Source organism: Mobula hypostoma, chromosome 8 (genome assembly GCF_963921235.1).
Source record: "Mobula hypostoma chromosome 8, sMobHyp1.1, whole genome shotgun sequence".
Lineage (NCBI taxonomy): Eukaryota > Metazoa > Chordata > Chondrichthyes > Myliobatiformes > Myliobatidae > Mobula > Mobula hypostoma.
In genome coordinates this window covers 30,603,859-30,618,441 of record NC_086104.1, presented here as the reverse complement: position 1 = coordinate 30,618,441, position 14,583 = coordinate 30,603,859, and the positions used below count along the sequence as shown (strand labels likewise).

Sequence of the window (14,583 nt, the reverse complement as noted above, 5' to 3'; positions counted from 1 at the left end):
AAGAGGTAGCAATAGAGATCGTGGAAGCATTGGTAGTGATCTTTCAAAAATCATTGGACTCTGGCATGGTGCCAGAGGACTGGAAAATTGCAAATGTCACGGCACTCTTTAAGAAAGGGGGAAGGCAGCAGAGAGGAAATTATAGACCAGTTAGCCTGACCTCAGTGTTGGGAATATGTTGGAGTCAACTGTTAAGGATGAAGTTATGGAGTCTTGGTGACACAGGACAAGATAGGATAAAGTCAGCATGGTTCCCTTAAGAGAAAATCTTGCCTGACAAACCTGTTGGAATTCTTTGAGGAGATTACAAGGAGGATAGATAAAGGGGATGTAGTGGATGTTGTATATTTGGACTTTCAGAAGGCCTTTGACAAGGTGCCACACGTGAGGCTGCTTACCAAGTTAAGAGCCCATGGTATTATGGGAAAGTTACTGGCATGGTTAGAGCATTGGCTGATTGGTGGTGGGCCTTGAGTGGGAATAAAAGGATTCTTTGCTGGTTGGCTGCCAATGACTAGTGGTGTTCCGCAGGGATCAGTGTTGGGACCACTTTTTTTATGCTGTATGTCAATGATTTAGATTATGGAGTAAATGGCTTTGTTGCCAACTTTGCCGATGATATGAAGATTGGTGGAGGGGCAGGTAGTGTTGAGGAAACAGGTAGGCTGCAGAAGGACTTAGACAGATTAGGAGAATGGGAAAGGGAAGGGTAAATGAAATACAATGTTGGAAAATGCATGGCCATGCACTTTGGTAGTAGAAATAAATGTGAAGTCTATTTTCTAAACAGGGAGAAAATCCAAAAATCTGAGATGCAAAGGGACTTGGAAGTCCCTGTACAGAACAACCTAAAGGTTAACTTTGCAGGTAGTGAGGAAGACAAATGCAATATTAGCATTCATTTCAAGAGATCTAGAATACAAGAACAGAGATGTGATGCTGAGGCTCTATAAAGCACTGGTAAGGCCTCACATTGAGTATTGTGAACAGTTTTGGGCTCCTCATCTAAGAAAAGATGTGCTGGCATTGGAGAGGGTCCAGAGGAAGTTGACAAGGATGATTCCAGGAACGAAAGGGTTATCATAGAACGAACGTTTGATGACTCTGCATCTGTACTCACTGGAAATTAAAAGGATGGGGGAGGGGGGAATCTCACTGAAGCCTTTCTAAAACTGAAAGGTCCAGACAGAATAGATGTGGAAAGGATGTCTCCCATGGTGGAGGAGACTAGGGCAAGAGGGCACAGCCCCAGGATAGAAGGGTGTCCACTTAAAAGAGAAATTTCTGGCTAAATTTCTTTAGCCAGAGGGTGGTGAATTTGTGGAATTTATTACCACAGGCAGCTGTGGAGGCCAGGTCGTTGGGTGTATTTAAGGCGGAAATTGATCAGTTCTTGATTGTACATGGCATCATAGATTATGGGGAGAAGGCCGGGGAGAAGGCCAGGGAGTGGGGCTGAGGAGAGGAAAACAGGATCAGCCATGACTGAATGGCGGAGCTGACAATGGGCCAAATTATCTAATTCTGCTCCTGTGTCTTACGGTCATGTTTTTTAACTTCTAAACATCAAACTAATTCAAAGAAAGACATGGGAGTCTGGGAATGCGGGTCTAACTTCAAGTTTACTGTTAGGGAGGCGCACGTGTATCACATGGTAGCGTGATGACAAATGTAATTCACGTATATTTACATATAATCTGTAAATAATTATTAAAATGAACATGAATGAATCAAACAATATATATATATACAAGATTACTTAAATATTACTGTAATATTAAATACACAACACTCCTCCCTGCTTAGCTATAAACTTCAACTCAATATAGGATATATCTCAACTTTATACACAGTACCCTATATTATACAATACAACATAGACATCCACAGCAAAGCACATTTTAGATTGTTCTATTCAGACCTAAAGGTCTCGTTGCTGTGGAAGCTTTCTTTCTCTTCTGGGATAACATCTTTCCTAACAAGGGGGACCACTCTGCTTGGCAGTGTGGTCTTGTGGCTGTGAAACAATATCAGGTTCTGGGGCCTCCTCCATGGTGCTTGTAGGACCTGACTCTGAGACTGCAGGAAGTAGTTCTGACAGCTCTGGACACCTTTCTTCTTCTCCTTTTTCTTCTTCTAGTTTGCTCATCTTGATCTTGGAAAGGTGTACTTAGTTCACTGCAGTACTATCTTATTAATCCTTCTGTTGTCCTCTTTATGATCTGATCTCTCCTCTTGGTTTGCAGATCGAAAACATCACCTGACCAATCCTCTGTTTCCATATCTCCATTTGGCTCCTTTCATTTTGGCCTTCCATACATCCAGCTATGCTTTGGTCTTTGATTCTACTTTTACATGCAGTTTTTTTCTCCCACTTGAATTTCATGCAATAACCTTAATGCACACAGAATAGATTCTGGTTTATATTCACAAATGCTGAATGTTTGCAACTTTCCTGAACTCCTTGAACTCTTTTTCAGTTTAAAACCAAGCCACATTTTGTAAATAACTGCCTGATAAACATACCAGAAGCTTTATTGCCTACAAAAACTTCTGTAGTTGGACCAATGCTTTTGTCACTTTCCAACCAGAGGCACAGAAGTTGGCAACAACACCTCTTTGTCCTCTGTTGAGCAACAATTCCTGGTGTACAGAGTTCAGTACCTTTCTCAATTCACTTTCAGTAGATTCTATTGCAGGGGATGTGGCATGCAAATGGTGGATGGATCTCCAATCAAGTTGTAGTTGTCTCAGCCAATCATGTCCACATAATGCTGGTCCTCCTGTTTTACCACACACAAGCTCAATATGGTTTGTAGGTTGTTCGTATTTCACTGTAACGAATGTAATTCCCACAGGCGTTATCTTTTCTCCAGTAAAAATTCTTAGTTGGATATCTACAGACTTCAGTTTAGTATCTTTAAAATGCCGTTCAAACTCATTTTGTGGAATGATTAACCAACGTTGAATTTCATTTTAATTAATTTGTTGTTCACTTTTGCCATAACCCATATTGCTTGTCTCTTGCTAATTTTCACACTGTAGATCTCAAGTCTACACAGTTCTGTGTCACTCTCATCATTATCAGATTGTTCATCAACAGCTTGCAGATCAGTGTTCTTTTTGAAACTGCAACTTGCCACTTTAGATTTTTCTCTTCTCTAAGGTATTTATTTTTGTCTGCCTGACATGGCCTTTCCATCTGTCCTACTTTGTTGTATTTTCTGCAAGTTTTGCCTTTAAATCTGAATTTGTTTGGTGTACTTGAGCCACTGCCACTACAGTAACACAATTTGTTCAGCCAGATTTGTTTCTGTTTAGACACTACAATTTTGTTCATGCTCACCTTCAATCCTGACTGCAACTCAATTGTGTCTCTGTTTCCATTGAAGCAGCAATTACAACTGCTCTTTTAAAAGTAATTTGTGCTTCAGTTAGGAACCATTTGTGAATGCTTTCTTAAGATACCAAAAACTCAACAATCTCTCAGTGCATCATGAAGACAATTGCCAAACTGACAATGCTCATACAACTTCTTCAATTCAGCCGTGTCTGCTGAAATGGACTCGCCTTCCTTTTGATTCCGCTTATGAAATCTAAAGCATTCTGCAATCAGCAATAGCTTTGGTTCCAAATGTTCCTGCATTACTTTGACAACAGCAGCAAAGCTCATTTCTGCTGGCTTGTTTGGAGTAGTTAAACTTCAAAGCAAACTCTATGCCTTTAAATCCAATGCACTTAGCAAAGTTGGTTCTTGTTTCTCATTCGTTATTCCATTTGCATCAAAATATTGTTGAATTAACTCAGTGTACATATTACAGTTTTTTTGTGCAATCAAACATGTCTATATTTCCAATGTGGCCAACCATTTTTGCTTTATTGTTATTACCATCACCTGGCACTCACTGTTTATGAACCCATGAATTCATCCATTTTCTTTCTTCTTTAAAAAACTCAATCATGTCTTCCCTTCTGAAGAACATGTGCTCCACTACATTTCTTTAACTTGACAGTCTCTGCAAGTGCTGGGTTTTTTCTTTTAAAAAATTGACCATTATTCGCTGCGTTTTTAAAATCTTGAACATCTTGCTGCAATTTAACAGATGCTGGTGGCCATCTCAGATTCATTTTAAAAACACCTCATTGTCAATGTTGTATTTTGTAACTTCAAAACATTAGACTAATTCAAAGGAATACACGGGAGTCCAGGAATGTGGGTCTAACTTCACTTTAAGGGAGGCGTGCATGTACCATGTGGTAGCATGATGACGTATGCAATTCACATATTTTTATTTATAACCTGTAATTAAATATTTAAATGAACAAGCGTCCTTAATCGAAATATATATATACATACACACACACACAAGATTAGTCAAATACTATTGAAATATTAAATACGTAACAAAACCAGGCTGTATCTCAAATAAGAATGAGTTGGTGTACATGAAGGAGATAGAGTGCCTAGTGACGTGGTGTCATGACAACAACCTCTGCCTCAACGTCAGCAAAACAGAAGAGTTTTAGGAAGGGGACGCCGTGCACATGCTCTTGTAGTGAGGCCAAAAGGATTGAGATCTTTAAGTTCTTGGGAGTGAACATCGCCAATAGCCTGTCCTGGTCTAACCACATGGATACAACAACCGAAATAGCTCATCAGCGCCTTTACTCTCTCAGGAGGCAGAATAAAGTTGGCATGTCCGCTTTGACCCTCGCTAATTTTTATTGATGCATCATAGAAAGCGTCCTATCCAGATGCATCACAGTTTGATAAGCCATTTCTCAGTCTGTAACCACAACACTTCCCTCAATGGACTTTGTCGACACTTCTTGGTGTCTTGGAAAAGCTGCAGCAGAATCAAGACCTCACCATCCATAGGCATTCTCTCTTCTCCCCCCTTCCACTGGGCAGAAAATACAAAAGTCTCAAGCAAGTATCACCAGGCTCAAGGACAGCTTCCATCCAGTTGTTATAAGACTATGGAAAGATTGTGTAGCTACAGTACAATAAAGTTTGACTCTTGACATCACAATTTACCTCTTTTGACCTTGCACCTTATTGTCTCCCTGCACTGCATTTTCTCTGTAACTGTAACACAGTATCCTACACTCTGTACTGTCTTACCTTGCACTACCTCAATGCACTGTTGCTGTATTGAATTTGATCTGTATGAACAGAATGTAAGATAGGGTTTTTGCTGTACCTCATCACACGTGACAATAATAAAACAGGTTATCAATTCAGTTTAGCAATTTACCATTCATTTTAATTTTCCATACATTGATTGGGACTCCCATACTGTTAGGGGTCTAGATGGTTTAGAGTTTGTAAAATGTGTTCAGGAAAGTTTTCTAAATCAGTATATAGAGGGACCAACTAGAGGGGATGCAATATTGGATCTCCTGTTAGGAAACGAATTAGGGGAAGTGACAGATGTCTGTGTAGGGGAGCACTTTGGTTCCAGTGATCATAACACCATTAGTTTCAATTTGATCATGGACAAGGATAGATCTGGTCCTAGGGTTGAGGTTCTGAACTGGAAGAAGGCCAAATTTGAAGAAATGAGGAAGGATCTAAAAAGCATGGATTGGGACAGGTTGTTCTCTGGCAAAGATGTGATTGGTAGGTGGGAAGCCTTCAAAGGGGAAATTTTGAGAGTGCAGAGTTTGCATGTTCCTGTCAGGATTAAAGGCAAATTGAATAGGAATAAGGAACCTTGGTTCTCAAGGGATATTGCAACTCTGATAAAGAAGAAGAGGGAGTTGTATGAAATGTATAGGAAACAGGGGGTAAATCAGGTGCTTGAGGAGTATAAGAAGTGCAAGAAAATACTTAAGAAAGAAATCAGGAGGGCAAAAAGAAGACATGAGGTTGCCTTAGCAGTCAAAGTGAAGGATAATCCAAAGAGCTTTTACAAGTATATTAAAAGCAAAAGGATTGTAAGGGATAAAATTGGTCCTCTTGAAGATCAGAGTGGTCGGCTTTGTGCGGAACCAAAGGAAATGGGGGAGATCTTAAATAGGTTTTTTGCGTCTGTATTTACTAAGGAAGCTGGCATGAAATCTATGGAATTGAGGGAATCAAGTAGTGAGACCATGGAAACTGTACAGATTGAAAAGGAGGAGGTGCTTGCTGTCTTGAGGAAAATTAAAGTGGATAAATCCCCGGGACCTGACAGAGTGTTCCCTCGGACCTTGAAGGAGACTAGTGTTGAAATTGCGGGGGCCCTGGCAGAAATATTTAAAATGTCGCTGTCTACGGGTGAAGTGCCGGAGGATTGGAGAGTGGCTCATGTTGTTCCGTTGTTTAAAAAAGGATTGAAAAGTAATCCGGGAAATTATAGGCCGGTGAGTTTAACGTCAGTAGTAGGTAAGTTATTGGAGGGAGTACTAAGAGACAGAATCTACAAGCATTTGCATAGACAGGGGCTTATTAGGGAGAGTCAACATGGCTTTGTGCGTGGTAGGTCATGTTTGACTAATCTGTTGGAGTTTTTCGAGGAGGTTACCAGGAAAGTGGATGAAGGTAAGGCAGTGGATATTGTCTACATGGACTTCAGTAAGGCCTTTGACAAGGTCCCGCATGGGAGGTTAGTTAGGAAAATTCAGTCGCTAGGTATACATGGAGAGGTGGTAAATTGGATTAGACATTGGCTCGATGGAAGAAGCCAGAGAGTGGTGGTAGACAATTGCTTCTCTGAGTGGAGGCCTGTGACTAGTGGTGTGCCACAGGGATCAGTGCTGGGTCCATTGTTATTTGTCATCTATATCAATGATCTGGATGATAATGTGGTAAATTGGATCAGCAAGTTTGCTGATGATACAAAGATTGGAGGTTTAGTAGACAGTGAGGAAGGTTTTCAGAGCCTGCAGAGGGACTTGGACCAGCTGGAAAAATGGGCTGAAAAATGGCAGATGGAGTTTAATACAGACAAGTGTGAGGTATTGCACGTTGGAAGGACAAACCAACGTAGAACATACAGGTAAGGCACTGAGGAGTGCAGTGGAACAGAGGGATCTGGGAATACAGATACAAAATTCCCTAAAAGTGTCGTCACAGGTAGATAGGGTCGTAAAGAGAGCTTTTGGTACATTGGCCTTTATTAATCAAAGTATTGAGTATAAGAGCTGGAATGTTATGATGAGGTTGTATAAGGCATTGGTGAGGCCAAATCTGGAGTATTGTGTTCAGTTTTGGTCACCAAATTACAGGAAGGATATAAATAAGGTTGAAAGAGTGCAGAGAAGTTTTACAAAGATGTTGCCGGGACTTGAGAAACTCAGTTACAGAGAAAGTTTGAATAGGTTAGGACTTTATTCCCTGGAGCGTAGAAGAATGATGGGCGATTTGATAGAGGTATATAAAATTATGATGGGTATAGATAGAGTGAATGCAAGCAGGCTTTTTCCACTGAGGCAAGGGGAGAAAAAAACCAGAGGACATGGGTTAGGGGTGAGGGGGGAAAAGTTTAAGGGGAACATTAGGGGGGGCTTCTTCACACAGAGTGTGGTGGGAGTATGGAATGAGCTGCCAGACGAGGTGGTAAATGCGGGTTCTTTTTTAACATTTAAGAATAAATTGGACAGATACATGGATGGGAGGTATATGGAGGGATATGGTCCGTGTGCAGGTTAGGCAGAAAATGGTTCGGCACAGCCAAGAAGGGCCAAAGGGCCTGTTTCTGTGCTGTAGTTTCTATGGTTCTATGGTTTTCTATAAATCCGTGTTGACTTTACTATGTTCCAATTTTGATGTTATCACATTATTAGTAATAAATTCCAGCATTTTCTGTACTTCTACTATCAAGCTAATTGGTCTATAGTTCCCGCTCTTTTCTCTGTCTCCTTTCAGAATAAAATGGGTCACATTTGTCACCTTCCAATCAGTTCCAAGTGGGACTTAATGGAAACCATGCTTGATATCTTGTATATAGATCATAGACATCGATATTCTCAAATCCTCTTCCTAATGCTGTTATGAATGCATCATCAGCACATGGTTCATTGAATTGAATTGACTTTATTTCTTACATCCTTCACATATATTGACTGTTCTATTTATTGTAAATTATTATAAATTACTATGATTGCACATTTAGATGGAGACGTAACGTAAAGATTTTTACTCCTCATGTATGTAAAGGATGTAAGAAATAAAGTCAATTCAATTCAATGAAATCAGCATGAGTTCATCATTCTGATGGCCTGGTGGCAGAAGCTGTCCTGCAGCCTGCTGGTCCTGGCTTTTATGCTGCGGTAACGCTTCCCGGATAGTAGCAGCTGGAATAGATTGTGGTTGGGGAGACTTGGTTCCCCAATGATCCTACAAGCTCTTTTTACACACCTGTCCTTGTAAATGTCCTGAATCATGGGAAGTTTACAACAGATGCGCTAGGCTGTCTGCACCACTCTCTGCAGAGCCCTGAAATTAAGGGAGGTACAGTTCCCATACCAGGCAGTGATGCAGCCAGTCAGGATGCTCTCAATTGTGCCCCTGCAGAAAGTTCTTAGGATATGGGGGTCCATACCAAACTTCCTGAACCGTCTGAGGTGAAAGAGGAGCTGTTGTGCCTTTGTCACCACACACCTGGTGTGTACAGACCACGTGAGGTCCTCGGTGATGTGGTTGCCGAGGAACTTGAAACTGTTTCCCCTCTCAACCCCAGATCCATTGATGTCAACAGGGGTTAGCCCGTCTCCATTCCTCCAGTAATCCACAACCAGCTCCTTTGTTTTTGCGACATTGAGGGATAGGTTGTTTTCTTGACACCATCATGTCAAAGAGATGACTTCTTCCCTGTCGGCCACCTACAAGCCTTTTCAGGATAATCTAACACCATTGCCCAAATCCAGAGATCAAATGTTAAAAAGATTTACACAAGCATTTTGCCTCATCTCTATCTTAATTATTTTGAAACAATGATCCTAGGTTCGAGGTTCTTCCACAAGAGGAACACCCTCTCAACATCTCCTCAGTGTATTCCATGTTTCAATTATCACCCACCTCAATCTTCTGAACTCCAGAAGGTACATGTGTGGCCTAGCCAGTCCACTAAGAGGACAACTCACCTATTCTATCAGGTATTGAACAGTAATCCATCTCTGGACTGCTTCCAGTGTATTAATCTCTTTCTTTAAATAAGGAGACTGACACTGTACACAATAATCCAGATGTTATTTTCCAATTTAATGGAGCCTTCTTGGAATCGAGTGATTTAAAAAAAATTAAAGCCAACGCATCAAATATCTCACTACATCATTAGGACCCAGAGACTTCTCAACCCACATATCTACTCAGTATCACCCAGTGGCTAATTCCTCCCACTTTCTTGATTCCTAATTTTAAACAATTTCTGGAATGTTATCCTCTATAGTAATGAATTATGTAAATTCATTATAATTCATCTGCTAGCTCCCTGTTTTCCACTACAAGTTCCTCACATTTGCTCTCTGCAGGACCAGTATGTACTATGCTAACACTTGTTAAAAATATCGACAGAAAGTCTGATGAAGGGTCTCGGCCCAAAATGTTGACTGTATTCTCCTTGATAGATGCCACCCGGTCTGCTGAGCTCCTCCAACATTTTGTGTGTTGCTACAGAAACTCTTTCAATTTGTATTGATATTCCTGGCTGGCTTTACATTTGATTTTATTAATTTCCTGCTGTATTTTTAAAATCCCATCCAATCTCTGACTTGCCCCTGTCTTTTTCTTTTAGTTTCATAGTATCTTTAACAGCTTAAGTTAATTCCTGGTGTTGGAGGTCTGGAGTTGTTCTTTTTCTTTTAGGCACATGCCCACTTTGCATATTCTGAAACATCCCCTTCAATGTTTGCCATTGCCTCTCAACTGATTATTCCCTTCACCTAATTTGTTAGTTCATTTTAGACATCTCTGTTTTCGTGCTCTTGTGGGCTGCCCCCAGCATGTCCTTATACTATAATTATGTTGGTCTTTGACACAAGTACTGTAACACAAACATGAGAAAATCCAAATCAACACACACAAAATGCTGGAGGAACTCAGCAGCTATGGAAAAGAGAACACAGTCAACATTTACTTCATCAGGGAGGGTCTCGGCCCCAAACATTGGCTGTGTATTCTTTTCATTCGATGCTGCCTGCCCTGCTGAGTTCCTCCAGCATTTTGTGTATGTTGCTCACTGTGTGTATCAATGTTTCGATGTACATATAACAAATAAAGCTAATCTTTATCTTATGTTTAGATATTAGTGCTGGACCCATCTTTTTCTCCCTCAAACTGAATGTAAAATTCAGTCAGATTATGGTCACTAGTACCTTCAGATGACTTCATGATCAGGTCAATATTAATCCAGTCTCATTACATAATAGTTTTTTGTTTGGCTCAAAAACAATTATCATAAAAACACTCCAGTAACCTCACCTGGGCTACCTCGCCGTAACTTTCTGACAGACTCCCACTATATCTTAATTTATATTCTGTCCTATTGTGCAGTTACTGTTCAAAACAGGAACCCATACACCACTCCCATAGGTAAATTCTTGTCTAGGGAACTGAGGCTATGTGAAATTGACACAGAAAAGACATTGAGGTTTAGAGCAGGTCAGCCATTGGATGGCTGGGCAGGTCTGAGAGGCCAGCTGGCAAACTTTTGCTCCTATTCTGTTCTCATTTGTACACTTGTTCTTTCTCATTTCCACCCAAACCACTGGCTTCCTGAACTTACATCATCAGTCTGAATTGCATTCAGACCATTAATAACACTGGATAACAAAGATTTTGCTTCCTGAATATTTTTGGGTGTCTCTCAAGGACCTTTGGCTGCATGTCATGAAAATCACCATGAAATTTCCTCATCCCGCACCATATTTTTGAAATTGCCTGTATTTGTTATTTCCATTCATAACTCAAGTCAGAATAACCGATGCCAAGATTAAGGAAGGCATTTTTGATGGTCCACAAATCCAACAGGTCATCAATAACAATTAATTTGAAGAACTTCTAGTGGGACTGGAGAAAATCGCATGGAAGGCATTCAAGGATGTTGTTGAAAAATTTCTTGGCAACTACAGAGCACCAAACTATGCCCAACAAGTTGACAACATGCTTCAAACATTCAAAACCATGAAGTGCAACATGTCACTAAAAATTTATTTTCTGCACTCCCATTTAGACAATTCCCTGCAAATTTTGGCATTGTCCGTGATGAGCTTGGTGAAAGGTTTCACCAGGACATTGAGGTCATGGAGAAAGGGTATCAGGGCAACCAGAATCTATCAATGCTGTCTGATTATTGTTGGACACTTAAGTGACAAGCCTCAGACACTGAGTACAAATGAAAATCATCAACAAAACATTTTTAGCTTAGCTGAACGTCAGCGTCAAAAAGATTTGATCAGAGCAAAGCGTCAGTGCCATTATGCAATTAAACACATTATATTCAATAAAAGCTAATTGCTTGTTTCTCCAAATTTCCTATGTAATACAAATAGTCTGAAATTATATTTGTGTTCAGCTTCAAGTGGCCTATCATAACCACAAAAAAACCTCTGAGGAAACAACGCTTTTGAAAAAATTGTGGTCCAGTGCAATATAACAGAGTAACTCTCTACCTTTTCCTAGTTTCCTGCCCTTCATAAGTGGCTCACACCTTCAATATGCCTGAGCTCGGTGGCCCTGACTGTATCTGTTTACAATCCATTCATTGATTTTATTTCACGTTATGGGCACTCAGCTGCAAAACCTTTAGTTTTGTCCTTTTTTATCGTTACATCTAGCTTTTTCTATTGATTCACTTCCTCAATCCCTTCCTATCAGTGTCTTCGTCCATTCTTATATTCATACTTTTCTCCTGAGCCTGGTCTCTATGCTCCGATATAGCTCATGATTTAGTCTGAAATTTCCTCATTATACTGCCTAATAGAAAGCTGATCCCTTCATGGTTCAGTTATCGTGTCCAGCTCCCATTTTCCCTGACACAAGTGCCAGATCTCCACAAACCGGAGCCCATTTCTACATAATAATATCTAATCAACAAATCTGAATCGAACACTTGGTGACATTCCGTACACTTTGCTAGTTTTCATGGACAGAGGAAACGAGCAGTTAGTGAGTTTGTTTTTGCCCAAGTAACTGCTCACATCCATCTATATGATGCATACCATTTCAATATACATATGCATAAAGATTCTTTTGCACTCTGCAACACTAATTCCAAATACAAGCAACTAAATGGTTGACGTACACAGACACAGGATCCACCATCATGCACTGAACTCTCAGAATCCACTAAATATCTTCATGCATCTGGCACAGAAACTGACCATTCAGCCCAACCAGTCTATCCCACCATTATGCCAAATTGCAGCTATTCATTTCAATCATTTGGAATACCCCTTTACCCCTCCACTCCAAATTGTTTAAACAACTTCTCTTGAAGTGCACGTCTACCTTTGGCTTTGTACTATAAGGTGCACATTTTACCGCTCTAAGAGAAAAGGAGCTTCTTAATTCTCTTTTGGATCTCTGGATGACCGGATGATCCCAATTTTGCCCATTCCCACGAATGGGAAAAAGATCTATATCTACTCAACCGGTCTCTTTACAATTTTAATTAACTCATGCCCCAGTCCTTTTCCTTTCACAAAAGACACAGTTTGCCCACTCACACGCTTAAATGCCACGAATATTCCTCCTCACATTGTGCAATTTACACCCGGCCACTTTCCCCACTGGATTCGCACATCCTCTCACCCCACCGCCCAGTTCGGGTGCAGAACCTGCAGATCTCCCGCAGCCTCCCTCTCCCATTCACTGGCCACTGGCCACTCGTCGCTCGCGGCCGGGAGGGAGTTCCTTACCGATGGTGGACACCACGGTGCCCACGAAGTAAAAGGCTCCGGTGAAGTCCCACCTGGGTCTCAGGGTGTCGGCGTGGATCCCTGCAGCGATGGCCGCTTCGTAGTCCCTCAGGAAGGCGCTCAGCTCGCCGCCGGCGATGTCGAACTTGGCGGCGAAGTTGCGCAGGGTTCGGTTCCACCTGGACCGAGCCTCCAGCTCGGTCGGCCGCTCGATGGCCGAGAAGACGGCGGCGCCGCACAGCAGGTAAGCCACGATGAGCAAGGCGAGCAGCACGAAGCGTCCGTTGTCTTCGTTAAGGTGCAGGAGAGCGCAGCCCCGGGCGCTGCTGCTGCCCATTATCCGGCGATCCGCAGCTCCAGCGCACTCCCTCTGCCAGGGGCCCCAGCACTCATCAACCAAACTTCCCCGGGGGAGGGGGGGCGAGTTGCTCCCACCCTGCACCACCCCGCTATCAGGCTACCTGGAAGGATGGAGGGCTTTCAGCTGATTTCTCCACAGCACTTTTCCAACATTTCCTCTGCTCAGCTGTTCGGGGGTTTGCTGCGTGTGAAATTTCGCGCTGCAGTATCCGCGTTCCCACACCAGCGATTGGTTTCCGAAGACGGATTTATAAATCTCTCGGTCGGTTTTCCTCGCCAGGAGACAGCTTTCGCAAGTCCGGAAACCGTCTTGTTTTTGAGTTAGCGAAGTGTCATATTCCCAGTATCATAGTATGGGTGCTCCGAAGGCAGGAGGTTGGGACGCACTGTATGGGTGCGGGGCGCTGCCATTCCCATATGGAACAGGCGCCGACTTCCCTCGGGAATGCGATTACCCTAATAGAGAGAAAAGAGAGAGAGAAAGACAGCGAGAGAGAGAGAGAGAGAGAGAGAGAAAGAGAGAGAGAAAGCGAGAGAGAGAGAGAGAGACGGAGAGAGAGGGATGAAGAGAGAAAAGTGAAGGGAACTCCCTCTCCAACATCAACCTTCACTTAAGCACCATGGACGGAGCTCCTATCTGCAGCAACGATTTAGCCTTTGGCCTTTCAGCAGCACCCTGACCTCTCCCGAGTCCCAATTACTTCCTCACACGCACACTCTCCAATTTTGCAGAAGTGCCGCTGGTACCATCCACCTCCTCCCCGCCCCCCACCAGCCGATGTCCCGACTTGCCTTGTCCCGAGCGGTCGCACGCCCATCCCAGACAGCACTGCGTATTTCTGGGAATCCTCGGCGCTCTCCTCGCGCAATATGGACTAGTTCACCCAGCACCGCGCACGCCACAAAGTGCCATTCTTTTTTAAAGGGCGTTTTCTAATATGAATGTTTAACCAAGCTATAAAAATTCGCTTCCTCTGAGGCGCGATTGCCAAGGTTGATAACTTGTACCCTGGGGCGAGAGTAGATCTGGTCTACAGTTTCTTCAGGGTGAGCGTGCAGCAGCAAAGTCGCTGTGAATTACTTCCCGCATTCGCGTCAATGTTCATTTGTTTTGAATGTTCTGCCAAGCTCTCGCTTCCTTTTACAGTAGAACAAGACCAGGGAGCAAAAATCCCTTGTTTCTCTCCCCACCCCCACACCACTATTTCATTGAATAAAGTTAAACCCCCGAATGAGTTATATGTGCTTCAAAAGCTCCATTAAATATTAACTCGGAGAGGAACATGGTGTTGCGTCTCCACTGAATGGCGTTGCTGGGAGATTCTCGCCCGTTTTCATACCAGGGGTCGTCAATCCGTTACCGCGGGGGAAACACATGGC

General features: G+C 42.4%; 1 protein-coding gene across 4 annotated transcripts in view; it reads right to left on the bottom strand.

Moving 5' to 3' along the window:
• The window catches only part of LOC134350440 (potassium channel subfamily K member 12-like), a 73,510-nt gene extending 59,554 nt beyond the window's left edge, over positions 1 to 13,956 (bottom strand). For all 4 annotated transcript variants that reach the window (XR_010018888.1, XR_010018889.1, XR_010018890.1 and 1 more), the window contains exon 1: positions 12,844 to 13,956. Coding sequence is in view for 1 of the 4 variants with exons in the window: in XM_063055636.1 (XP_062911706.1) it covers positions 12,844 to 13,180 (337 nt within the window). In the remaining 3 variants the exon portion in view is untranslated. The remainder of the gene's footprint in view (positions 1 to 12,843) is intronic.
• Positions 13,957 to 14,583: the final 627 nt, after the last annotated feature.